General features: G+C 39.1%; 2 protein-coding genes across 3 annotated transcripts in view; one reads left to right on the top strand and one right to left on the bottom strand.

The window, feature by feature from the left end:
- The window catches only part of PDE6H (phosphodiesterase 6H), a 183953-nt gene that overhangs the window by 113731 nt on the left and 42369 nt on the right, over positions 1-27853 (top strand). The window lies entirely within an intron of this gene.
- On the bottom strand, positions 593-26552 carry ERP27 (endoplasmic reticulum protein 27). Its single transcript, XM_004052796.5, has 7 exons — positions 26400-26552; positions 25936-26036; positions 22844-22981; positions 8912-9028; positions 5144-5269; positions 3458-3655; positions 593-2750 (listed from the first exon to the last, which is right to left on the bottom strand). Exons 1-7 carry the CDS (start codon positions 26491-26493, stop codon positions 2703-2705), a joined length of 822 nt encoding a protein of 273 aa, XP_004052844.3. The 5' UTR covers positions 26494-26552; the 3' UTR covers positions 593-2702.

Raw genomic sequence — 27853 nt, forward strand, 5'->3', positions numbered from 1 at the left:
CCCGCTCCTTCCATCATAGTCTTCCAAATATGTTAACATCTTTTTCAAATTTATATTGTATAATATTATCACTTCCTTCGTACTCTAAAGAAAAAGTATGGCAGTCTTGTCAGTGAGGGCCATTGAATGATTCCACAATGAAAAATAGCTGAGATGTATCCAGACATCTCAACAATAACATAGCCCTGGGGAAATGGATGTAGACCTGGCAAAAGATTCTCAAGACAGAGAAAAAATTGCAGATGTTTATAAGATCTGATTTTTTTTTTTTTTTTTTTTTTTGAGACAGAATCTCTCTCTGTTGCCCAGGCTGGAGTGCAATGGCAAGATCCAGGGTCTCGGCTCACTGCAACCTCCGCCTCCCAGGTTTAATCGATTCTCCTGCCTCAGCCTCCTGAGTAGCTGGGATTACAAGCCCGCACCACCATGCCCGGCCAATTTTTTTTGTTTGTTTGTTTTTTTTTTTTTTTTTTTTTTTTTAAGGAGAGATGGGATTTCACCATGTGGGTCAGGCTGGTCTTGAACTCCTGACCTTGTGATCTGCCCGCCTTGGCCTCCCAAAGTGCTGGGATTATAGGCATGAGTCACTGCGCCCTTCTAAAGATCTGATCTTTAATAGATGGGTGAATCTTTACAAATTTCTTGTTTCTGAAGTCCCATTCTTTGGTTATGAGACCCCCGGAGCTACAAAGAACAGGACTGCCTATGAAGAAGACCGGCAAAAGTAACTGGCAGTTATGAAGAACCACAAGATGAGAAGGAAGGATTCACTTCAATATTATACACATACAAATAAGTATATAAAATAACAATTGTTATTGAATGTCAGCAAGTAGAAAAATGCATTGTAAAGATGTTAAGACCCATGTGGTTTTTGAGGGGAACACTTCAAGAAAAATAATTGAAAAATTAGCACAATATTAAACAAAATGTAGCTCATGGGTCCTACTATAGTTTGGGTTCCAACTATTTTAAGCAAGAAAGAGGAAAAGTTGGGAAAGAATGAGGCGAGAAAAACAATGAAGTAAATCAAATGATAAAAACCAAATGATGAGAGTTAGATTGTGAGTATGGGGGAAAGATGGCTAGATAAAGGGGCTTCAGTGCAGCCAGCAAGTGGTTAAAGGCATGGTTTGAGGAGGGCATCTGGAAGCTGTTAAGAATTTCCACAAAGCGTGGGCAAGAAGAAATAGCTTGCATGGCCAGAGGACCTCAGCTGGATATCAGGAAGAATTTCCTAACCGTAAATGTCAAGAGCTCTCGTTTACAGGATCAAAAGGAGCCTTCTGGGATGTGCCTATCTTAGGAATATTTTTCAGCCTCAAGCGAGAAGCTGTTTGGGTGGTTTTCTGCAGCCCTGGGTTGGACTGTGTGACCTCCACAGAATACCTTGGTCTCGTTGCTGAAGGGCACGCCTTACACTGGGGCTTTCACAGTGTGGTTGCCAGCAGCTGACTCCCGCCCAGGGGCTGTGGAGTTTTCCCCACAGAAAGAACAACTGAGCCTTTCACTCCCTGTTCCTCACTTGGACCAGTCCTTAGGTACATCTGTGGTTTTTCAGCTCTTCAGCACTTAGGCACTTTCCTCCTGAGCCAAGGGCCTCCTGGGAACAATGCAGCATCTGTGTGTTGATAGTAATAGCCCATGGGCCAGAGTCACTCAGCCAAGCTCTCTTTTCACCACACAGGAGCTGGATCATACACCTTACCTGCAGTAATCCAAGGCTTAGTCAGCCTCAGCCCGTCCCACTGCCAGTGCCCTGCTTCTCCTATCTGCTCCCCCAACCTTTCACCTAATTTGCTTCCTAGCTCAGTTGCCACATTTGTTCCAATCCTCATGCAGGATGGTCTCTATTTTCCACCCATCCCACCCACAGAGTGAACAGTAACATGTTAGTGGCTTATGGTCCGACACTAAACAGTGGGCACTGCAGAGGGAGGAACATGCTGCTTAGTTGGGCAGCTGGGTATTTACAAAAGGTTTGGCCTGCAAAGAGATGCCAGCCTTCTCCTATAACATGATTGCCTTTTATTTATTATGCAGGTTGTTGATTTACATGGGGAGTTGGAGATGCTAACCAAGCATGGAGTTTTCACATGGTCTGTTTCTGCTGAGTTCAGGGACTTGGAGACAGCCTTTAACTTCTGGCAAAAAGACAATTTCAGAAAGGTGTTTAAAACCATCCTTTGGTTTTTGATCCTGAGTCAGAGACGGACATGTGCTTATGAAAGAAGGTAGAGTTTCAACCCTTAGATAACCTTAAAAGAGCAGGAACTATGTTGTGTGTAAGTCATGTGCAGTATACAAACTTGATATTAAATGACAAATTGGAACAATCTTTCTCTAGGAATGCCTCTCTTTCATAGAGGCATCACAGTGAGTCTCTTAAAGCCTTGATCTAGGTGTGTTACAGATGGGCTTACAGAGTATGAATGCACAATAAGAAGGAAATTGGATAGGGAGTGAGGATATGAAATGTAAAAGAAGGAAGAAGAGAAAATGAGATTTTAAGACAGGAAATGAAGCTCTGTGTGTGTGTGTGCGTGCGCGCGTGTGTGTGCACGCGTGCGCGCATGTGTGCGAGCGCATGTGTGTGGTTGGCAGGCCTGGTGATCCTGTTGTTTAGTGTCTCTGAGATTTGAGTTGTGCCTTTTTACTTTGCATAAAGTAGATACTTGGTCATATGTAGTTCCAAGGAGAAGTCAGAGTTCCACCTTTGGAGTCTTTCCTTCTGATTCATGATTTTCTTTCTGGAAAACATTATAACAATGATATTTAGATTAGTAAACTGAGCTGTTTACTCCTGGAAGTCCTAAATCCTTCTTTAATTTTTATCTCATGAACCCTTTTATATGAAGTTTGATTTGTTGCCCATTAATGCTTTACACTAAATGCTGAAGTCCAAAATTCAGCCTCTGAATATGCAAGGCCTTTCCAAACATGCTTTTCTAGTTTGAGTCTCACGATATGTCCTAACAAGCATCCTGACTCCGGCCACCATATCCTCATAGACTTTTGCTTTTAATCAAATCTAGTAGAGCCCAAATAATTTTTTTAACTTTAATTTTTTTGCTTTTATCTTTGTTTTTAATTGACACGTAATAGTTACGTTTTTATGGGGTACAGAGTGATATTTCTATACATGTATACAGCTTGTAATGATCAAATCAGGACAATTAGCATATCCATTGCTTCAAACATTTATCATTTCTTTGTTTTGGAAACATTCAAAATCTACTCTTCTAGCTATTTGAAAATATATAATACATTGTTCTTAATGACAGCCACCCTGTAGTGCTACAGAACACTAGACATTCCTCCTACCTATCTGCACTTGGTATCCATTAACCAACATTTTGCTCTCCTCCCTCTCTGAGCCCAAAGAATTCTTATTCAACAGGAAATAAAAGGGACATAGAAAGAAAACAATTTGCTTTACCTGCAGTCTCACACTTACCAACAATTTTCCACTTAGGAATCCATCACAAAAGTTTTGCACATGCTCTACGGAAACTTCTGCTGTGGGCAGCGTATCCCACTCGTCATCTAGAGTCCGGTAAATTGCCAAAGCTGGCAGTTGAGACTCCTTTAGTTTGAAAAATGATATCACCTTCCCATTTTCTTTCATACCACTGTCCACCAGAATAAAGAGAATCTGCAGTTGGGGAAGTTTGAAAGAAAAAGTTCTATCTGAGGTGAGGTCCAGGGATAAAGAGATACCTTGTAATTGTTGCAGCTCACACTGATTGAATTTATGGTCTGCACCATGCAATTGAAATCTTGAGTTAAAATAAATTTTTGCAGCCATAACAAAGAACAAAATCATGTCTTTTGTGGGAACGTGGATGGGGCTGGAGGCTATTATCCTTAGGAAACTAACACAGGAAGAGAAAACCAAATATTGCATGTTCCCACTTCTAAGTGGGAGCTAAATGATGAGAACTCATGAATACAAAGAAGGGAACAGCAGACACTGGGGTCTACTTGGGGGGTGGAGGGTGGGAGGAGGGGGAGGAGCAGAAAAGATAACAATTTGGTGCTAGGCTTAATGCGTGGGTGATGAAATCATCTGTACAACGAAGTCCCATAACACAAGTTCAACTACGTAATAAGCCTTCACATGTACCCCTGAACTTAAAAGTTAAAAAAAATGAATTTCCTATTATTTTGTGTTGCTTTGGTGTTTTATCCCTTTGACGAGATTGATTTAATTTTAAGAACATAGAATTGGAAATTACTTTAGTGATTATCTAAGAAAGGAAGTATAGCCTAATGGTTAGGAGCAGAGAGCACGTTTTAAATTCTGCCTCTGGTACTCTCTAGTTACGTGAGTTTGGGTACATTACTCAGCCTCTCCGAGACTCAGTTTTCTCATTGGCAAAATGGGCTTTTGGTGGAAATTAAATGAGGTAATGCATTAATATTTTTATTCAGCTTTTGGCCTATAGTAAGTGCTTGATAAATGTAGACTATTTTATATTATTAAATCAAACCTTCAACCCAAAGTAGAAATCTTCTTTATAATATTCTGATCAGATGATTGTCTACTTTCAGTAACACTAAATACTTTCAGTGTTAGAGAAGCAACCATCAGAAAGGCGCTTATTTTATTACCAGACAGTTCTCATCATTAGAACAGTCACTAGTTAGGCACAGTAGCCTTGAAGTAGTTGAAGTTTTACTATTTCAGTAATATCAAGCAGAACTTCACAAAGGAGGGGAGGGAAAGAAAGAAATATTCATTGTATATTGAGTAGGCACCAGGTACTTGATAGGTGTTTTATATGAGAAATGAGCCCTGAGGTCTAAATCTCTATGAAATTATGGGAAGGATTAAACAAATGGTGACTTAGAGGTGATTTTGCTTTCAGTCTCTTTGGATCTCTATTTTCTCTCTACTAATCAATGCAGGAAAAAACCCACACTTAATCACTACAGGAAGATATAATTACATATGCCTTTAATCTGATAAAATACAACATCTCTAATTTCAAATAATGTGATTTATTATGTCCTACTTCTTGCTTTGCTATCTCCTAACCATAGTTGTTTTCCTTATTTATCTCTGCTTCCTAGCCCCATCTCCCTTTTCCTAGTGTCCTGGAGGTGTGTATGCAATAGGATATTCCCATTCTTGCCTTACCTTCCCCTGGAATAGCTTGGCTGCCTTCTGGTATCTGTGCATGTTCTCTTCATACTCTGGGGAGGCCTTGTTCATTATCAGGAGGAGATGAATCTGAATTACGCTGTTGAATAGCCCAATCACAGTCTGGCAAGTCGAAATGTGTTACAGTAGAGAGAAAGAGAGAAAGAATGCATTAGCACCTGGGAAGGAGTGAATAGGTAGATTGAAACATAAATGAGAGCTGGCCACTGGTAACACAAATGGAACTAGCTTCCAAGATGGCTCTCAGTTAAGTCTTACCATCTCGTTTTCATGCAACTGTGTAGATCCTTCCTTCCCACCCTGAATGGGGTGGAACTGAGTAACCAAGACAATGTTGCAGAAATGATGGAGTGCGACTTCCAAGGTGAAGTCTTAAAAGACATTATGGTTTCTGCTCTTCTCTCTATCTCTCACTCTGAGGAATACCAGCCCCAGTGTAGGGCACTCAAGCAGTCCTCTGAGGAGAAACGCATGGCCAGGGACTAAGTCCTTCTACTAACAGCCAGCATTGACTTGCTATTCATGTGAGGGAGCCATCTTGGAAGCAGATCCCCAGCTCCAGTTGAGCCTTCAGATGACTGCAGCCCTGACCAATGACTGCAACCTCCCAAGAGACCTCAAACCAGAAACACCTAGCCCTAGCCACCCCAAATTGGATGACCTGCAGAAACTGCATGAGATTATCAATGTTTTTTATTTGAAACTCCTAAGATTTGGAGTAATCTGTTTTGCAGCAATAGACAACTAATACACTATGTAACATATTAGTCACTTTATTTCAGCCCCCTTTCTTGTTGCAAGACTAGTCAGAGACACGTAAAATGTAGTCTTTGAGTACATATTAGTAGTTCATACTTATTGAGTGTTCATTATGTGGAAGGCACTGTCTCCAACTCTTAACAAATAATAAGTAATTTAATCTTCAAGATCCCAGTTTTTCAAATGAGGAAATTGAGGCATAGATAGACTAATTCTCCAAGAGTCAAATAAATGGCAGACAGGGATTCACACCAGGTGGTCTAGCTCCAGAGTCCATGCTCTTGATCATCAGGATGGACTGCCTCATGCACAGTGGATAGCAAAACCCCATATAAACAAACTCAATCTCAAATGTGGTTGAACCAATGTACCAAAGGTCAGCAGAAGGTGAGCTCTTCAGGAGACCAGAAGCATTGACCTTGTTTTGCTGATTAGAGATGGTGATTTTTCCATGAAGTTGTCAATGACTTAGAGGAGTGGAACAGCCACCAGTCAGACAGAGGAGAAGAAAAAGAGGGGAATCCATGGCACTGGTTCCCTTCATTTCACTGTCCTGAAATAATGCTGCGAGTCTATTTCAAACCAATCTCATTTATTTTCACCTCTCCTAAATGCAGAAAGCATTGCTACAAAACTAGTGTGTACACAGGAAGAGAGAGAACATGGTGGGTTAACAAATCTTTGGTCAGAGTCTTAGGAGGATGGGGAAGGGCGCAGCTAGGTAGAATTCTTCCTGATTTTTTACACAATTTTGTAGAGATTCTCCAGCTCTTTTGGCTGCCTACAATATGTAGGCAAGGAGGGCCCAATGGGTCCTTTCCTAAAGATTTCTCCATGGAGTTTAAAATCAAGTTTTAGATTTTTCATTTGGGAGATTGGATGACACATGATTTACTCTTGTTTTACCAAATCATGCTACTTAAATTTAGAGCATTCATTCACTATTCTAACGCTGAGATGGAAGATAATTCTTGGGAAGAGTAAAGAAATAAAAGCTAAGATGTCAAAAGGTACAGTTGTTATCTTAGCAGAAGGGATTGACCATAGCCGAATGGATTCGTTTAATCCTAACAGACACCTTGATGCCAAGTACTGAGTGTGTGCATTAAAAGTGCGTGGCAGGTCAGGTGCATGGCAGGTCAGGTTCATGGCTGGGATTTTCTGCCCAGTTGCTACTGGTGCAAACCTTTGCACCAGAATCAGATGAGAAACAGCTATAGTAGAATGGGCAGTTCTCCAAATGAGAAAAATATTACTTTCAGGAAATAAAAAAAGTAACAATACAAATTGAACTTGCTTCTTTAAAGAAATTCTTACTGAATTTTCTCTTGATATAATCTGCCTTCACTAATAATATGGAACTTAAAAAAGATATGTCATTGCTCTGTGAAATGAGAGACAGATCAGGCATAAGAAACCAGGAAGGTTAGTGCATGCCCCTGCCTTAGCTAGCTTGCAAAATGCCACAACACGGAGGCCATAGCCCAGGGACCATAAGATCATCTTTTCTGGCCCCACATGCAGAAGAACGCCTTTTTGATTATTGCTGCCAATACCCCAGGGGCATATGTGCATGGAGCCTTAGCAGAAGTGGAAATAGAGTCACCAACTCCACAGAGATAAAGATGGTGTGAGAGGTAGGCCAGATTTTAGTCCACAAGAAAAGGGGTGTTTCCTGTTGAAGGCAGTGTAGGGCAATAGACAACCACAGGATTCGGTCACAGGCACCAGTCATAAAAAAGCAAGGGCAACTACATAGGCTGTCTCTGAAGCTTGAATTACTAGCCATAGGGCTTTGAAGAAGTTACTTAAATTTTTTGAACTCCCATTTCCTCTACTGTAAAATGGAAGTTGGCAAAATGTGCTAATGCATCAGTTACATTTTGTCCCTTAAATTATGCCTTTTCTATTTACTCATGATGTGACTTTGAATAATGTCATCAGTTAGATCTTGAATGTTCTCCTCTATAAAATGGACAGAATAATTTCCTCTCTTCTACCTCAAAAAAAATCAATGTGAGGATTGAATGAAAAAATGAGGATGAAAGGGCTCTGTAAGTTCTCAAAAATCATACCATGCATGTAAAGAACTGGTATTGGAGAATAGAAGGTACAGCATTTTGAGCTGATGTAGATGACTAGAAATTAGTACCCTGTAAGGTTCTGTAATCTATGTCAGGGAAAATAAGGGATGGGACACATAAGATATTTCTGTAGACTGTTATAGTCTGTAGAGAGTGTTAGAAGGCCATTTGGTGATCAGGACAGGTGGAGCACCACCTTTACCCAGATTGCATGCAGCATGCAACACCAGAGGAAGACACACCAGGAGAGAAGGCTGAGGCATGGTGAGGGTGTAGGCACGTGCTAGTCAAAGCATGGTTTGCAGCTGCTGCCAGACCAGGAACTGTTTGTTACTGGTCTGCAAGGAGGTACATACAGAAAATGAAATGGTTGTTTAGAAACAATTATGAAACTTTACATTGCTGTGACATCCAAATATGTGATCAGTGAGCTTCATTTAAAAATTTTTTGTTTGTCTTTCATTTATTCTTATTTTATTTTAGGCACGCACCATCATACCTGGCTAATTTTACAAGTTTTTGGTAGAGACAAGGTCTCGCTATGTTGCCCAGACTGGTCTCAAACTCCTGGGCACGAGTGATCCTCATGCTTTGGCCTCCCACAGTGCTGGGATTACATTTGTGAGCCACTGCACCTGGCCTTGAGTCAGTCACCTTAACTGTGCATTCTGGTTCTCTTTCTTACTAGCAGTGTGATAGTTCATTTAACTTTTCTCTGTTTTTTTGTTTAATAGGAGCAAGTTAAATCTTAAAAAGGTGTAGGAAGGATAGTAACATAAACAATACAGTATTGTATTGGTCGAAGAATTGGAACTCTGGGAGGAAGAGACCTCTGTTATGAAGACCAGTACCTTCCCTGACTCAGGCTCTGAAGGGACTAAGAACAGGAAGTATTGTTTACCACAGGGTTGTACTCTGTCACCATGTGGAGGCTGTTGATCTCAATGAAACGGCTCAATTTGGTGGCATCAATGCTTTCAATGTCTTCGTCCTCTAAATTCAGTTGTTCATTGTCTACCTGGATAACACAAAAAAGAATGAAGTCACTATTCCATCTTTTTTTCATGTATTGATAAACGTCTTTAGACCCCCATGTGACAGGCACTGATTAAAGCTCTGAAGACCAAAAGATAAGTAAGAGAGTTTCTCTGCCCTAGGGGGACAAACTATCCTGTAGACTCCAAAAAAGTGAAGAGAAATGTCCCACATGATGTGGCAGGTGTCATCACAGGAGAATCACAGGCCCGCATGTCACCTAAGGAAGAACAGAAAAGCTTCAAGGAAGAAGTTACTCCTGAAAAGTGGCTAAGTCTTGATCAGATAAATGAGGATGAGGAAGGAGCTTTAAATAGAGAACAGCATATGCAAATACTGTGAGATGTGAGAGGTTGCGTTCTGGAAGCTGCTGTTAGTTCACTGTGACCCTACCAGATGTGATGTGAGGGTTGCAGAGAGATGAGGTTAGAGGGATAAGGAGGAGCAAATTTGGAAGTGTTCTGAAGCCAAGGCATGTAGATTAAATTCTATCTGAGGGCAAGGGGGGTCACTGGCAAGGTCAGATTTGTATTATATTTATGTACCCTTTTACTGTGAAATAAAACACATGTAGAGAAAAATATAACACAGTATAAACATTTGCTGTAAAGCTCAGCAAATTATCACAGAGAAAACTATTGTAGAACCACCACCCAACTCAAGAAATAGAATATTGCTAGAACCCCTGAAGTCCTGGTGCTTCCTTCTAGTTTATAATTCATCCTTTTTTTTTTTTTGCCAAAGGTATGCTGACTTTTATGTTGACCATTTTCATCCTTTCCTTTATAGCTTTACAACTTAAAGATGCTTCTTTTAATGCTATAGTTTAGTTTTACCTCATTTTTCACATTAAATACCTGTAAACAAACTTCTTTGGCTTAACATTTTGATTATAAGTCATTTATGTTATTGCATGTAGCTGTAGTTTGTTCATCTTCCTTGCTGTATAATATTCCATTGTCTGAATAAACACAATTTATTTATTCATTTTACTACTGATGAACATTGGTTGTTTCTAGTCATGAAGACAATGCCATAATGAACACTTCTTGACTTTTGGTACATGTATGCCTCTGTATCCACTGAGCATATACCTCAGATTGGTATTTTTGATTATAGGATATGTATATAGTTAACTAGTAGAAAATGCCAAGCTATCTTCCAAAGTGGATAATTTACACATACCAGTACTGTGTATGACAGGTCCCATTGCTCCACATCCTTGTCAACACTTGCTATTGTCAGTTTTTCTAATTTTACTGATTTTGGTGGATATGGTTATGTCTCAGTGGTTTTAATTGCATTTCTCTCATTAACCACTTAATAATAATTTAAGGATATGAGGACAATTAAAGATAATTATCCTCTTTATGAAGTGTTTATTCATGTTGCTTGCCTATTTTTCTTTTGTCTATCTTTTTCTCTCTGATTTGAACGTGTTTTTATACATTCTGGATATGAGTCCTTTGTTGGTTCTATAGTATATATATTTTCTTACTAGGGCTTCTCCTTTAATGGTGACTGCACATGAAAGAAGGTAATTTAAACATAGTTAAGGTTATCATCTTTATCGCTAATGTGTACTTTTTTGTTTTGTTTTAAGAAATCTTTGACTACACCAAGGTCATGAAGATATTCTCCTATATTTTCTCCTAGAAACATTGTCTTTCACAATAGATCTAAAATCCACTTGGAACTCATTTTTCTTACTTCTTAAAATGGACGCTAAGGTAGGCCAGGTGCGGTGGCTCACGCCTGTAATCCCAGCACTTTGAGAGGCCGAGGCCAGCGGATCACCTGAGGTCAGGAGTTCAAGACTAGCCGGCCAACATGGTGAAACCCTGTCTCTACTAAAAGTACAAAAATTAGCTGGTGGTGCACGCCTGTAATGCCAGCTACTCTGGAGGCTAAGGCAGGAGAATCACTTGAACCCAGAAGGTGGAGGGGAGGTTGCAGTGAGCCGAGAACGCACCATTGCACTCTGGCCTGGGTGGCAGAGTGGAACTCTGTCTCAAAAAAAAAAAGGAATGCTAAGATCCTTGATTTTTGTATTACTCTTCTCTAAAGTGAATATTAAAGTCTCCCTGTTTCTGATTGCTTGCATTAATTGGGGCATTGGTCTTCTACTGTCCTGGGTGTTTCTGGTTCTCAGGCCTTCAGACTCAGACTGGAATCTACACCATTGGTGCTTCGGCCCTCAGGCCTTCAAACTAAAATGCTGGCTCATCTAGGTCTCCAACTCACAGGCAGTAGATGGTGAGACTTTTCAGCCTTCATATTTGTATCAGCCATTATCTTATTAAAAAAATCTCTTAATATGTATATTCATATATATAATATTTACCACAATATATATGTAATTTGTGTTATAAAAATAATACAATGTAAAAATATAATTTTTACTATGTAATATCTATCTATAATCTATCTATCTATCATCTATCTATCTATCTATCTATCTATCTATCTATCTATCTATCTATATCTACCTATCTCCTGTTGGTTCTCTTTTTCTGGTGAACAGAGAAACAGAAAAACAGAACCAACTATATTGCAAATAATACTGCTATGCCATTAGTTTTACTGCTATTATTGTTATTGACAAATTGATTGGTGAAAACTTTTCTTAGTGCTTGAAGTCTTTTTCCTATTTTATTATATTTTACTTTTAACCTACTATTCAGTTTTGTACGTATTTATGGGGTATAGTGTGATGTTTCAATACATGTATACATTGTGTAAATAATCAAATCATAGTATTTAGCATATCTGTTGCCTCAAATGTTCTTTGTGATGAGAACATTAAAAAATCCTTTCTTGTAGCTATTATGAAATTACAATACAATATTGTTGACTATACTCACCCTACTGTGCAATAGAATACCTAAACTTATTCTTTTCATCTAACTGTAACTTTGAACTTATTAACCAATTTCTCCCTGTCCCCACTTCCCTCTTCCGTCACCCTTCCCCCTCCGCTCCCCAGCTTTCCATAACCAGTATTGTGCTCTCTACTTCTATAGATCCATTTTTTAGATTGCTTGTATGAGTGAGATCATGTGGTATTTGTCTTTCTGTACAAGGCTTATTTCACTTAACATAATGTTCTCTGGGTCTATCTGTGCTCCTACACATGACAGAATTTCATTCTTTTTTATGGCTGAATAGTGTCCATTGTGTATATGTACTGCAATTTCTTTCTCCATTCATCTGCTCATGGACACATAAGTTGATTCCATTTCTTGGTTATTGTGAATAGTGCTGCAATGAACATGAGAGTGCAGATATCTCCTCAACATACTATTGATTTCATTTCCTTTGGATGTATATCCAATAGTGAAAGTGCCGGATCGTATGGTAGTTCTATTTTTAAATTTTTGAGGAATGTTCATACTGTTTTCCATAACGCCTATACTAATTTACATACCCATTAACAGTGTATAAAAATTCTTTCTCCGCATCCACACCAGCGTTTGTTATTTTTTGTCTTTTTGATGATAGCCATTCTAATTGGGGTGAGGTGATATCTTATTGTGGTTTTCCAGTTTTTAATTAAAAAAATGTAGAAAGCAACCCCTGACCTGACCTATGTGCTCCTTTTCTCCCCAGAATGAGCCTATCACTGTCAGAGATGTTTGGGCCAGAGCAACTCCATCTTGAATAGGGGCTAGGAAAAATGAGCTGAGACCTACTGGGCAGCATTCCAAGATGGTTAAGGCAGTCTAAGTCACAGGATGAAATAGCAGGTTGGCACAAGATACAGGTCATAAAAACCTTGCTGATAAAACAGGTTGCAGTAAAGAAGCTGGCCAAAACCCACCAAAATCAAGATGGTGAGGAGCATGACCTCTGGTCGTCGTCCCTGTTACCTTCCCACCAGCCCCATGACAGTTTACAACTGCCATGGCAATGTCAGGAAGTTACCCTATATGGTCTGAAAAGGTGAGGCATGGATAATCCACCCCTTAGTGCATATAATCAAGAAATAACCAAAAAAATGGACAACCAGCAGCCCTTGGGGCTGTTCTGCCTGTGGGGTAGCCATTCTTTCATTCCTTTACTTTCTTAATAAACTTGCTTTCACTTTACTCTGTGGACTCACCCTGAATTCTTTCTTTCGCAAGGTCCAATAACCCTCTCTTGAGGTCTGGATCAGGACCCCTTTTCACTAACATCTTTCTGGAAACCATGGAAGGAACTATAGTGAGGAAACCCCCTGACCCAAAGGCTAACTTTGGGTAAGTGATGGGGTTCAGTTATATCATAAATTAGGGGTCATTCCATGTTTTTATGTTTCCAAGATATAAAATCCTATTATCTGGCCAATTTTAAATTTGTACGTAGCAAAAAATACATAGAAATCTATACATTTCCTCCTTAGAAGGCTCTAAATGCACTCATAAATTTGATATGTAGAATTTTTTTCATTCAGTTCAAAATGTTTCCTAATTTTTTGTTCTTAATTCTTCTCTAAACTATTAGTTATTTAGAAGTGTATTTCTTAATTTTAAAATGTAAGATTTTCTGGTTATATTCTTATCGATTTCTAGCTTTATTTTTATATTTTATTTGTATTATTTGTGTCTTTAAAATTAAGTATATTTTACAGTTTTTGAATACAGTATTCTATAAATGTTTATCAGGTCACTTGGTGAATTTTATAGTTGAAATTTTCTATATCTTTCTTTTTTTTAAACCAGCTTATTTTATTCAAAAGAGTGTTGGGGCCTGGCACAGTGGCTCACGTCTGTAATCCCAGCACTTTGGGAGGCTGAGGTGGGTAGATCACAAGGTCAGGAGATCGAGACCATCCTGGCCAACATGATGAAAGCCCATCTCTACTAAAAATACAAAAAATTAGCCGGGCATGGTGGCATGCACCTGTTGTCCCAGGTACTCAGGAGGCGGAGGCAGGAGAATCGCTTGAACCTGGGAGGCAGAGGCTGCAGTGAGCAAAGATCGCACCACTGCACTCCAGCCTGGGCAACAGAGCAAGACTCTGTCTCCAAAAAAAAAAAAAAAAGTGTTAAATTTTTCTGTTATGTTGTGGCTTTAGCCATCTTTTTATTCAATTTTGTCAGTTTCTGCTTATATAGTATCAGGACATGTATTTGATAAATGCAAATTTAGAATTATTAAATCTGTCTGGCAAATTGAAACTGTCATTATGAACTGTTATTCTTTCTCTCTAGGAATCCTTGTTGCCTAAAAGTCTACTTTGTTTGGTATTAATATATTCATATCAGCTTTCTTTTGGAAGTGTTTGCATGGTATAGCTCCATCCTGTGTTTTACTTGTGTCACTTGTAGAAGGCACATAGTTGCATTTTTCAATCCAGCCTGATAATCTTTGTCTTTTAATTGGATTATTTCCATGAAATGAAATTACTGGTTTTTAATTATGCATTTTCCATTGGTTCTATGTGTTCCAAATGCTATTTTTCTTTATTTCTGTCCTACTTTTGAATTGACTGAGTACTTTATATTATTTTCTTCTTTCCCTTTATTGGCTTAGAAGTTACATAGGCTTTAATTATTCTCTCAGGGATTGCCAGAATACATTATACAACATGCATTTTTTTTCACTTCTCAGAACCTAATATTAGTTGGCAATTTCAGCTTCTTCTTGGACAATGCAAACATTAGAATATTCAAATACAGTTTATCTCTTTTAAATTCAATTTTCTGGCTCTACATTCAAGACTTACACATGATTAGTGTCATGTGTTTTAATTCCAGATCTCACAGGATATTATTATTTTTGTTATATCTTCAATATACCCTGACATTTATGCACATATTTGCATTTTAGCTTCTCTTTATTTATTCCTGTATTTTTTAGCTTCTGTGTGGGTTTTCTTTCCTCTGCTTAGAGAAGACCTTTTATTATTTTCCTTAGTATGAGATGGAGGTGTTCAGTGACAAATTCTCCCAGTTTGGCTGTTTAATATATATTTATTCACCTTTTATTTTTGAAGGCTGTTTTTGCTGGGGGTAGAATTCTAACGCTGGCAGTGATTTTCTTTCAGTATTTGAAAGATATAATGGTTTGTATTCTGCATTCCACTGTTGCTATTGAGAAGTCAGCTGTGAACCTTATGGTTGTCCCTTTGAGAGTATTTTGATGATAGTCTCTCTTTTCTCTGACTTCTTTTAACATTTTATCTTTTGTTAAGTTTTAGATGTACTATGGCATGGCTAAGAGTGGATTATGCATATTCCACATGTATATATATTTGCATATGTGTAGGCGTATGTGTGTATATTTGTGTGTGTGTGTGTGTGTGTGTGTGTGTATATATATATATATATATCTATCTAAAATCACTCTAATTCAATTTCAGGGGCTGAAATGATTTGCATCTGTGCTGCAGCCCTCGAGAGGGCTTATCTACTATGATTCATTCCTGCTTTTAGGTACAGCTCTGTAAGATTCAAAGGGGATGTGAAAGGTGTTGTACTAGATTCACCTCCTGTTTCCCCTTGTGAGGCCTGGACTCCAACATTTAATTTTCAACTCCTGAGGATCTCAAAATGCAAATTTATTTCTTAGCTTCTTGGCTACTTCTAGAACTGACCAAAGCCGTCTAGACAAAAAGCAGTCCTCAATGCAGGGTTCATCTTTTTTGGTTTTCATCTTCTTCCAGATCTTGACCTAGATATTTTCCCTCTTTTACTGGCTCTCTAATGCCTTCAGGCACACACACGCACACACACACACACACTTACACACACATTCATGCACACACATTTTAACTTTTAAAAATAGTCTTTGGTGGAAAGGATTGTCTAGCTACATGATCCATTATCCCAGATTTGTATTTCAGAACAACCTTTCCACCACACTCAGATATATTGAAAGATAGGACTTCATTCTTCCAGTCATTGTTCTCAGTTTTCTATTTCCTCACCCCAATCTACTCATACCCATAAAGACACAAAGATAGTGCCTCCACCATCCATAGATAGATCCGCGCCTATAGATAAAATTATTAGTATCAGCTCCTGAACAATTTTGTCCATTTCCTACAATAGTTTGCATCACTTTTGAGATCCTTAGGCCATCTGCTCTTGGACATCTCCTTAACCCTTTCCCCTCCATGTGCTATCTGTATAGGTCCTGTCCAATCAGATCTTGCCTTGGATCAGAACCACCCTTTTTTCCCCAAGGTACTTTCTCCTAGTCTACCCAGTAAAATCAGAAGCAAATCTCATGTTAGTTAAGGTAGGAGGGAATTCAGGCAAAGGGAAATTAAAGTCACTAAACAGCAAGAATCTAAGATTGCTCTTTATTGTCATCCCGGTGATGATTCCTATTTCACCTCTTTTCTTCAAGAGGCTCTCCCATTGGGGTAACTAAAAGCAACAAGAACTCTGGAGATGCACAATGCACCCCTTATGGTTAATTTTAATTCTGGATAGATCTAGTCATTCTCTTCCAATCCATTTGTTTAATAATTATTTGCCGAGTGCCTGCTATATACACTGAGGCATAAAATTGCAGCCATTCATTCAGATGACAATTTAAGCACTCTTTATTTTGAGACTGCTTTATACAATTTAAATTTAAGAAATAAATAAATGTTGAGGTACAGAAAAGTTTGTATTTCTAAAAAAGAATTTTGAAACAAATCAAAACCACAGGGTAAAAATGAACTCCTTGTGTATATTTAATTGTTTAAAAATTCACAAAGTTTTGAGTAGAAAGCTTGGGAAAAAAACAAAACAAAACATGAAAGCAAGAGAAAAGGTCTTAGGTAGATCCTTGCCCACCCTCCTACCACCTCCTTCCCCTTCCCTTGCCCGTATCACGACGAATGAGTAAAGAAATAAAATGAGCACACAAAAAAATAATATTTGCAGCTCCTCTAGATACTTAATGCTGCTACGGACCTGTATTTCCAGCTGGCACGTCTCCTTCATACTTAAGGCTTTGCTATTGCAACCACCAAAATCATCATCATTATCATCACAATCAGGACTCGTTTAACATTTGATGTGTCTAAATGCTTCCTGACTATTTTTCTAGGAATTCCTAGGTCTGGTGCCTGCGCCTCAGCTCACATCGCTGTGCATGGACCAAGAATACCCCCCTCCCTGTACTCTTTTCCGGGCAGTCCTTCATACTTCCCAGAACAGGGAGAACAGGAAAAGCCAGTTACTCTGGGTGTTTCTGGACTTAAAGAATGCACTAAATTGGAGGCAGAGGATGTTAAGTGGTGATAACATTCTCTAAGAAGCAAAAGAGCTTTAATAAAAGCCACCCTCCTGCAGTCTCTCCAGTTTGTTGTACTTCTTTTAAGAAAACATGCCCGATCTTTCATTATTTCTTAAACTAATAAACTCTGGAACATTCATGTTTAGGGTTTCTGGAAGCAACATTTGAACAGGAAATCTCCCTCTGTAAAGGGAATTATTTGCATAATGCACTGGAAAGAAAATCCAACCCAGGAACCAAGAGTTGGAAAAACTTTTTAAAATGTCTTTTTTCAGTTTTATGGAAAGAATTAAATTATCATATTTTTATTTCAGAGAAAAGAGGCAGCAGAAGAAAAACAGAAATAGTAAACTGGAAAGATTGCTACCTTAAAACATAATTTTGAGTTTCCTCAAGAGTATCTGAAGTAGATTTTTTTTTTGTTGTAGACACTACATCATACCAATCACTCATTTTCTGTTCATTAGTATTTCAGCTATATTCATTTGAATTCCCATGGAATTTTCTAACAACCCAGATTTTTATAAAATGTATTAAAATTGTCTTAGTTTATGCCACAGTTATAGTATTAAATGTCTTTGGTGGCACTGAGAAATCATTTGTTAAACAAAGGTCCTCATGTCCTCGGTTTGTTTTTTTTAAGCTGTTCAGCTTATCATATATTTAGTAAATATATACTTTAAAAAAATGTTTCATCATGGACACAGGTAGGGGAACATCACACACCAGGGCCTGTCGGGGGATGGGGGGCTGGGGGAGGGAGAGCATCAGGACAAATAGCTAATGCATGCGGGGCTTAAAACCTAGGTGACGGGTAGATAGGTGCAGCAAACCACCATGGCACACGTATACTATATAACAAACCTTCATGTTCTGCACATGTATCCTGGAACTTAAAGTAAAATGAAATAAAATAAAATAGAATAAAATAAAAAATGTTTTATAATCTGACATATCTTCTTGCATTTCTTATCAGTTTATTCTCATGCACGAGTTTCTTCTGATTCTCTTTGTCTGGTGACGTATATTTCTTATAATAGTTACCCAATAAATAACTGTAAAAGGAATAAAGGATGACTGCACTGTGTTTTCATTACTATCCCATTAGGTCAAAGTTAGGTTAATTATGTTTCTTTAAATAGTAGTGACTGAAAAAATCCAAAGCAGGGTAAACATTCAAATAATATTTCAAATTCCATTTTAGGACAGGCTCATAGTTTATTTAACCTGGGAGTTACATCTCTGCTAGGGCAACAATAAGAGTCCTGTTGAAAAATTTGAGAGTTTATATGCTGTTACACTCACAAAAGACAGGCTGTGCCCTCACACAGCAAGACTGTTATATGCAACTTATTATGGTTTCATGAATTTTACCTAAATTCTTCCTGATTACATTTATATAGTTGGCCTGCACTATTTTTGGAGAATATTATGTTACATAAATACAGCACTGGCTGGCCTTTTATTGCTCCAACATTTCAAGCATGAGTAATATCCATTTATTGTTATTTTTTCCGTTAATCATTATTTCAGCTTATTTCTAAATATGTTCTTAAAATGGAAAATTTTGTAAATTTAGACAATATATAATGTCTAGATTAAATCTTGATAAATAATTCTGCAGTTTGATTAAGGAGTGCTAGGAGGCTAGAGGAATAATTTAAGAGAAAATAGCTGAAAGAAAAAAAGTAGGCTTTAGAATGAGGGACATTAGATAGAATTCAGTGTAAAAACAGAGTTTTTCTTCAGGGTGAAGTGCTTAAGAAAGCCACTATAGTATAGTAAAAAGGGTATGATTTGTAGTCAGCAATGCTGGGTACGAATCAGACATCTGTTACTTCATAGTTGTGAGATTTTGGGCAACTAAACCATTCTCTCATGGAAATTTCTTTATTAAAAATGCGCGAATAAAAAAAATTACTTCACCAGATTCTTGTGTGAATTAAATGGTCAAATATTGTAATAGTGCCTATCATAGATTAGGCTCTGAAAACAAACAAGCAAACCGAACAAACTGGATCCAGAAAATTTTCAATAGGTTCACCTTTCCCAGTGTAAAATAGGATAGTCTTGGTTGATGTTCCCTTTTCAAAAAAAAAAAAAAAAAAAGTGCTCCAAACTCTTGAATAATGGTCCTATTAAAATATGTACTAAAGTTTTGAAAGTGTAAACTGTGAAAAAAATATTTATCTGAAAGCTGGCATGACAAAAGTTGAGCTTCTTCCAGCTCTGCCAGTGAAGTAGGGCAGGAACCAGTTTGTTTGTTTTCTGGTATGGCACATAAATAATCTTGCCCACAGAGGTCCCAAGAGTTCATTTAGACTAGGTCCGTCACTAGCGGTAAACAAAAAACAGATGTTAAAGAAGACTGAAAAACTGAGAAGTCATCAGTGAAGCTTTATGAGGAATAAATTGTAAGCAACAACAGTGTTCCTGTTAGAGGATGTTAAACCTGTAGAGATGTTGGAAGCAATGGCACTTGTTTTTCTTCCCCATGTGCTTATCTTGGTGGTACTAAGCCTTTTAAATCAGGCCTTATAAGACCGACAAATGAAAAACTGAGAAAGAAGTAGGTGTGGAGTGTAGCTTCTTAGAATTTTTGTATTGAAGGATTTCTACCAGTGGTTCAATGGCAACATGAAAGGCATTTGCCTAACTTTCCATATATTCCTCACCAAAGCTTTTCACAGAAGAATTTGATTTAATCTTATTTCACACTGGTGAGAATGCAAACCAGCAACCACTGTGCAGGTGGGAAAGGGGCTGCTGAAGGGAGCTCACACAACTTCAGACATGCTTTTGGAGGTGAGTTTTGTTCCCCAAGCACCTTCCGAGTGCTTTTAAGGTGCCAGAGGTGTATTATAGCCCTTTGAATACAAAGATGAATAAGTCATCGTTTCCAACCTTGAATAGGTCATGGCCTAAGAGGGTAATAGAGGAGACAGATACGTAAATATATGATATGAATTATAAAATGGTATATGAAAATAGAGATAAGGAGTTACATATAGAGGAATGCTTAGGCACATTTGGAGATTCCAGAGATATTTCCTGAAGGGTAACATTCCTGAACTGATTGACTGGAGTATGAGAAGGAGTCATCTGGGTGAGGCTAGGTGAAAGGGGACCCTTGGCGGGTGGTGGCATTCTAAACAGAAGGAATAGTCTAGGCAGAATCATGGAATTGGATGATCATTATGTGTATAGTTGGCTACTGAGAGGGTAAAGCCCAGGGTGGAAGCTGGATGGAAAAAGGACTAGAGAAGCAGGCAGTGGGGCAGGCCAGCAAAGCCTATTTGTAACATTAAATATCTCATTTTTGATTTTTTAAGAAATGAGAAATATTGAAGAGTTTTAAAGAGAAGAGTGCTATGGCCAAATTTCTATCTTAAATACATCATTGTGATACCATTTTAGAAACTGTATATAAAGTAGTAGAAGGAGATCTATTCAGAAGCTGATGAAATTGCTTATGCTTAGGCTAAGAGCCTAAATACAGAATGAGGTAGAAGGAGTGGAGGAGAATATAGATTCAAGATAGAAGATACAACTGGCAAAAATGTAAGACCAAATGAGCATAGCCACTTAATAAAATAGTATCTTAGATGGAGGAATATGATTAGCAGGTGCAGACAATAAACTCAATTTTGAACATTTTAAGAGTATAGTGCTTATGAGGGTATATACCCAGCAAACATTTGAATCATGAGAGAAGTCCAGACTAGGGATAAAATATTCTAAATGCTCAGCAAGCACGTAATAGTGGAATACGCAAAAGAATTGTACTTCTTAAGAAGAACATATTCATTCATTCATTCATTCATTGATTCTTTCATATATTCATTCGAAATGAATACTTAGTGAGCACCTACTGCACAGCAGGCGCTGTTCTAGGCTCTGTGGATACACTGAATAGAATAGTCTTTGCCTTCACGTAGCATGGGTTCCATGACCCAGACTGTAAAAAGTGTTGGGTCAGGCAGCATTGTAGATACAGGAAGAGAAGGTCTCAAAGAGACTATAAAAGCAGCAGGAGGATCAGGAGAAGTAGTTTCCTAGAATTCAAGGAAAGAGAGAACATTAAAAAGAAAGAAGTCATCGCTAACATCAGACATGACAGAAATGTTGAGTAAAATAAGACCTAAAAAGGGTTCATTGAGTTTGGCAATATGGAAGCCATGCAGACCTGGATAAATGTAGTTTTAATGGTGTGATGGGGCATAAACTAGATAGTAGTGTCTAGTTTAGAGAAAGACAGTACAAATTACACTTAAAAGAAGTTTCAATGAGAAAAGAAAGGGAAAGAAAGGATGGAAACTAGAAGGGGCACGACATTCGGTCCTGAAATACTGAAAACTTTTTCTTTTGCATCAGTTTACTCTTTTTCAGTGGACTCTTGATATTCCACCAACAAATAGAACTCAATGACCAATGAAAGCATCAGAAATCCCTATTTCTGCACATGACCTCACTATTCCTAGACACCCTGGATTTAAACTTTGCCTGCTTTCCATAACTGTGATATCTAATGATCACAGGATCTTCCTCTTCTTTAATTTCTGTTGCTACCTCTCTACTACAGACTCTTAATACTTCTCACATGGTCTATTTTGTCAGCCTAACAAAAGCTCCCTCTTTTCTTGCCTTTTAACCTAAAAATCCATCCTCCACCTTGCTGTCAAAATAATCTAATAAAACACATTTCTGTTCATGTTACTCCCCTGATGTAAAGGCTTTAGGGGCTTTCCAGTAACAGCCAAATTCAGGACAAACTCATTAAAGTGGTATTCTATTTCTTCCCCACAATATGATTTTAATCAAGTTTCTTTCTCTTATATTCATTTTCCCCAATGTGTACCCTGGGATCCAGTGAGATTGGCCTGTTTATTGTTTCCTGAGTTTTTTCCCATTGGCCATGAATTCTTTAGCTTGTCTAAACTTATCTATCCTTCAAGTTTCAATTCTGTTGTCTTTTTGTTTTCTTTTTTTTCAGAATTCCCACACTGCTTCTATCCTTTGAACTGTGATAAAACTTCACCCATAGTGATTCTCTTTGTATTATAGATACTCGCATATTATATATACAATACCTACCATACTTAAAGATCTATGAGACTGGAGAATATATTTAATATGTTTTTATTATCGGTATCTTGCATAGGGCATACAGGAAGTATTTAATAAATGTTTGAAGAACATAAATGAACTCCTCAAAATATTTAATATAAAAATTTTGGAGCTCAAAGTGACCTTAGAGATAATACAGTCTAACTCTTTTATTTTATAAAGGAAAGAATTGGAGATAAAAAATGTTAAGTGACTGCCCAAAGTCATGTGGCTGTTGAGCGACAAAGCAGTACCACAAATTCCATTCCCTGGCTTTCAGTCCTGTCCTCTTTCCATTTGATTACAGTACCTGTTTGGGAAGCTTGAATTGAGTCATCATCCTTGTCAACAATGTCCCTGAATTTGGTACCATCATTAGTGTAAAAGACATAGAGTCCTTTCCAGTCTCACAAGTTTATGAGTCCGCAACCCAATGAAAATCTGGGAGAAAGCTCAAGCTACCCACCCAACTTACCAGGCGAAAAAGGCAGATGGTGTTCCCAGTGATGTTGTAGTGTGTCAGAACCTCAGAATCAGTGCTGATCCCAAATGACACGCCTGGGAATTTTTGCACCATGCTATGGAGTATGGGCAGTGCTGGTATTTCTAAATCCTAAAAACAAGAGAAAAAATAATACCACAGTGGTTATTTCGAAGGGCAGAGACAAACGATAGGCAAAAGAAATATGCTATGATGCTTACCAGAAATCATAGATTTGATTTACTGCCCAGTAACACATGATTTACCCCTAACAATTCAGGTTTAACTGGCAGTGACATTCTTGAATTTTCCAGGCTCTGTGAGTTAATAGGTAACCACGAAATTGTAGCTGAGCCTGAGACTCCTGTCAGGCCTTGTCATAGAGCTTGAAGTTTACTAGGGGCTGAGAGAGGCCTCAAAATCATAAAGGCCTGCCTAGTTTGGCTGCACTGTTGTAGATACACATGAGAAGCAACTCTTCTGGGAACAATTTGTTTAACAGTGAAATAGCAAACAAACTAACATAACCAACTCTATTTTTGTTTGAAGGGCATTTATTTACTCATTCCTGCATGTAGGTTAGAATAATTTTAGAGCACTGAGATAATATGCAAAAATAGGAGTTATATAGTTTTTAAAACTAACTCTGGGATTAAAGGAAAAGTATGTAAACAACTAACTATGTTGTACTAAAGATTTATAGGTGCCTTGTGACCTGGCCAAGGACAAAGAAGTTCGCAAGTTCCTGAGACCCTTGCTGGGGCCCAGATGCCTATGGTTGCTGGTTATCACTTGATCCCAACTCCCTCCTCTTCACCCTGCCCTTAACATACAAAGAACCTAAAATTGGTAGTGACTTAAGATGTACTTTGTTTATTTATTTTGACACAGAGTCTTGCTCTGTCACCCAGGCTAGAGTGCAGTGGCAAAATTTTGGGTCACTGCAACCTCTGCCTCACGGATACTTGTGCCACAGCCTTCTGAGTAGCTGGGACTACAGGTGTGCGCCACCATACTTGGCTAATTTTTTCTGTATTTTTAGTAGAGATGTGGATTTGCCATGTTGCCCAGGCCAGCCTTGAACTCCTGAGCTCAGGCAATCCACCTCCCTCAGGCTCCCAAAGTGCTAGAATTACAGGTGTGAGCCACTGTGCCCAGCCAAGATGTACTTTAGGATGCTAGTCCGCTGTCTTCTTGGTTTACTGAATCTTCAAATAAACTGACTTTTCCTCCCACCGGCTCTTCCTCTTGAGTTTTGGCTTTGGTTACATTTGTGGATGAAAGGAAAAAATGCAAAAATATGAAATAGACGTCATCAAAAGGGCCAAAAAAGAAAAAAGAAGAAAAATAAAACAATTAAAATGAAAGCTTAGAAGTTTTAACAAAAGTTTATGCAGGTTATGGAAGGACAGTCCCTCTCTTGCCACTGTAGATAAGCCTGAGCTTTGCACATGAAGATGCTGTTCACGCATTCAACTCTGCAGCCCAGGCCTGCAGGAGGGAGCAGAGAAGCCACTTGCGAACAGTGATTCCAGGCCTTCCATAGAGGCTGGCATCATTTTCCCTGCTGTCACGGGACCTTTATCCATAGTAGCTCCAGGAAATTAACAGGAACGAACATGTTCTACCCTGCAAGTCCCCAGGCTGAAGGAGGAGATGTGCAAGGAGAAAAGAAGATGGCCAGTTGATATGGTTTGGCTGTGTCCTTACCTAAAATCTCATCTTTAAATGTAATCCCCATAATCCCCACATGTCAAGGGTGGGACCAGGTGGCAGTAATGGGATCATGGGGGCAGTTTCCCCCATGCTGTTCTCATGATAGTGCATGAGTCACAAGATCTGATGGTTTTTTAAGCATCTGGCATTCCCCTGCTTGTGCTCATTCTCTCTCCTGCCATCCTGTGAAGAGGTTCCTTCTGCCATGATTGTAAATTTCCTCAGGCCTTCCAAGCTATGCTGAACTGTGATTCAATTAAAACTCTTTCCTTTATAAATTATCCAGTTTTAGGTATGTCTTTATTGGCAGCATGAGAACAAACTAACACACCCGTCTTGCATCTGGGGTCAAGCAGAGGGAGCTGGTATCTACTCTTCTAGAGGCCGTGAACAATAGTTAATTGAGGCCTCCTCTCTTATTCTGCTCCTTCAGATGGAATTGCTGGAGGATAAAATGATGGCATCTGGCAGCTGTTTAAGTTATTGCACACTCCTCCAATTCCATGCTCTTGCCCCTTCCCCGTCTTTCTGTCGGTGTTTTTGTCTACAGCTCAGATTTCTCATTCCTGAAAAATGTAGTCCCTGTCTTTCTCCCTGACTTGCATCTCATTGCAGTGATTTCCAACTGTGTATGCAGAACTGACAGGGTAATCAGGAGTTGTAACCGAGAAATGGAAACAGACAAGAAGGTCTGCTATGAGAGAGTAGGGGCTTGATCAGCTGTTAGGATTTCCAGATGCTACCACCAGAGAAAGATGAAAATGCTGGAATGAGGCAGTCTCATTTATGGCTGCCTTTGTTAGCCAAGAAGCTAATCTGGAAGATGGAGGTTAACACCTTGAATATACAAAATGCCATCCTTTTCCAACATTTCAGACAAGGCAAAGAGAAAGAAGGAGAGTCTACCATATTTGGGGGAAAGGCTTTAAAAGGCTGTGCACTGACTAATGTCCAGGACGTTTGGCATCCTGTAAACAGTGTTGCTGGATGATATAAATTGGGTTCACTCTGGCCCCTGCCTATTCATAGGGTGCTATGAGAGTATAGACCAAATGTGTTTAGGACAATGGTAGGGTTCCATGAAGGCATTCTTTCTGCAGATACTGACTTGAGCTTCAAAGCATCCATAGATGAGGAGATGCAGCCCACAGGCTCAGAACTCTTGAAGTAAGTATGAGAAAGATATAATTTAGAGACTGGGAATGTCTTGAAAGTAAGAGGTCCCAATGGACAAGATGAAATCAAACTGCGTGGCTGTCTCCCTTTACCCCCACTTCTAATGCAGTGCCATCTGCCAGCAGGTGGCTGCTGTGGTTCCCTTGAGGTAGAACATTTCCGGCTCTTGGGGGAATTGCAAGTAGGGAACTAACCTGGAAGAAGCCTATGACAGCCACCTCAGTGGCAGCAATGAATTCCATGGCAGCTGGGACATCTGCGAGCCACGTGGGTTCCTGGGCAGCACCAGGACCATCTAGAGAGAGAAGCAGAAGATGTCAGGGTAATGAGGCAAGAAGAAGCAGCTCTAAATAATGAGGGCATCTATACCTTTTATCTCTATACTAAGGGCAAGAAGAGCACAATTTATAGGAGTACTGTTGGCATTCCAAGGCATAATATTTTTACTAACATATGGAAGGTGACCCTACTGATGGTCTGTCTCTGAAGGATACTGCCAGACTTCCCTGCTCTCTACCAGGCAAAATGCATCTTATCCAGGATTTCCTGGAAAGCTTTCTAGGTGTGGAGGAAAAGTACCCAGAGAACCACCATGCTCCCTTTCCTTCTCCTAATAACACTTTCACACTATAGCCACCCAACTACATTTTTCTTTTACCTGAGGATTTCTCAACTTCTGCAGCAACTTCTGCAGCCAGCTCACACGTGAGGAGAAATAGGAGGAACATGAACCTGGACGGGGCAGCTTCCATTGTCCCTCTCCTGCTCCTGCTCCAACCCTGGACTTTGTGTTTGGGAGGCCGATTCAGGGCAGCCAACTCTGTAGCTGATTGACTGTGGGGTTGTTAGGGCTTTGGGAACTTTGCAGCTGGCTCCAGGGGAGCCTTCAACTTGAGATAAAAGACCAAGGTTAGTAATAGGGACTCAGAACATAACCAACCAGAAGAAAGTCAGGTCAGTTTATTTAAATAAAAAATGTAAATATGCTATGCCAGGCATTGATCCTAGCACCAGGAATAGAAAGATAATTATGATCTGATCCAACCTCTGCCAGCTTAGATTGTCAGTGGGAGAGATGGGCAAGTAAAAAGTTTATTTAAATATAAGATGGAAAGTGATATAGAAAAATTCATAGGGTGCTATGACAATACATATTAAGGGTATTAGGGACAATGCTAGGGTTCAATGAAAGTGTTCTTCCTGTGGAGGATGCCAGAGCAGAGTCCTGGGTAAGTAAGATTTTGCCAGGCAACACAAGGTAGAAAGGGAGTTTCATGTAAAGAACCAAAGCACAGGCCGGGCGTGGTGGCTTATACCTGTAATCCCAGAACTTTGGGAGGCCGAGGCGGGTGGATCACGAGGTCAGGAGATCGACACCATCCTGGCTAACACGGTGAAACCCCATCTCTACTAAAAATACAAAAAATTAGCCAGGTGTGGTGGCAGGCGCCTGTAGTCCCAGCTACTCGGGAGGCTGAGGCAGGAGGATGGCCTGAACCCGGGAGGTGGAGCTTGCAGTGAGCTGAAATAGCACCACTGCACTCCAGTCTGGGCAACAGAGCAAGACTCCGTCTCAAAAAAAAAAGAACCAAAGCACAGATATGCAAATATAATGTGTGACAGAATTACTAGTAATTGAGAATGATGAAAAGGAAGGAAGTGATACATGTGGGCAGAAAGGCATGTTGGGACCAGCTCACAACAGGCTTTATATGATACGCTAAGTGCAGGAGCATCAACTTTATTCTGTAGGTGATGGGAACCACTGAAAAGTCTTAAGCAGAAGAAAGAGATAAAGTTTGATTTTGCTCACAAGTGTCTGAGGAAGTCCAAGATGAGATTTCCACAGGCATTGGGATATGTAGTCTTAAGCTTAGGAGAATTTTCATGTGAAAATATTACAAAATAAATTAGGAAGCCCTAGCCAGAGCAATTAGGCAAGAGGAAGACATAAAAGGCATCTAAGCAGGAAAAGAAAAAGTCAAACTATTTCTCGTTGTTGACAATATGATTGTATGCCTAGAAAGCTCTGAAGACTCTGCCAAAAGGCTACCGGAACTGATGAATGATTTCAGTAAGGTATCAGGAAAAAAATAAATGTACAAAAATTAG

The sequence above is a fragment of the Gorilla gorilla genome, chromosome 10, assembly GCF_029281585.2.
Source record: "Gorilla gorilla gorilla isolate KB3781 chromosome 10, NHGRI_mGorGor1-v2.1_pri, whole genome shotgun sequence".
Lineage (NCBI taxonomy): Eukaryota > Metazoa > Chordata > Mammalia > Primates > Hominidae > Gorilla > Gorilla gorilla.

Coding starts and splice junctions, on each gene's coding strand:
- ERP27 (XM_004052796.5), bottom strand. CDS start 26,493: ATGGAAGCTGCCCCGTCCAGGTTCATGTTCCTCCTATTTCTCCTCACG. Junction 5,270..8,911: donor TGACAGAGTACAACCCTGTG/GTAAACAATACT, acceptor TCGACTTGCCAG/ACTGTGATTGGGCTATTCAA. Junction 2,751..3,457: donor TCCTAAGTGGAAAATTGTTG/GTAAGTGTGAGA, acceptor AATGTTTTCCAG/AAAGAAAATCATGAATCAGA.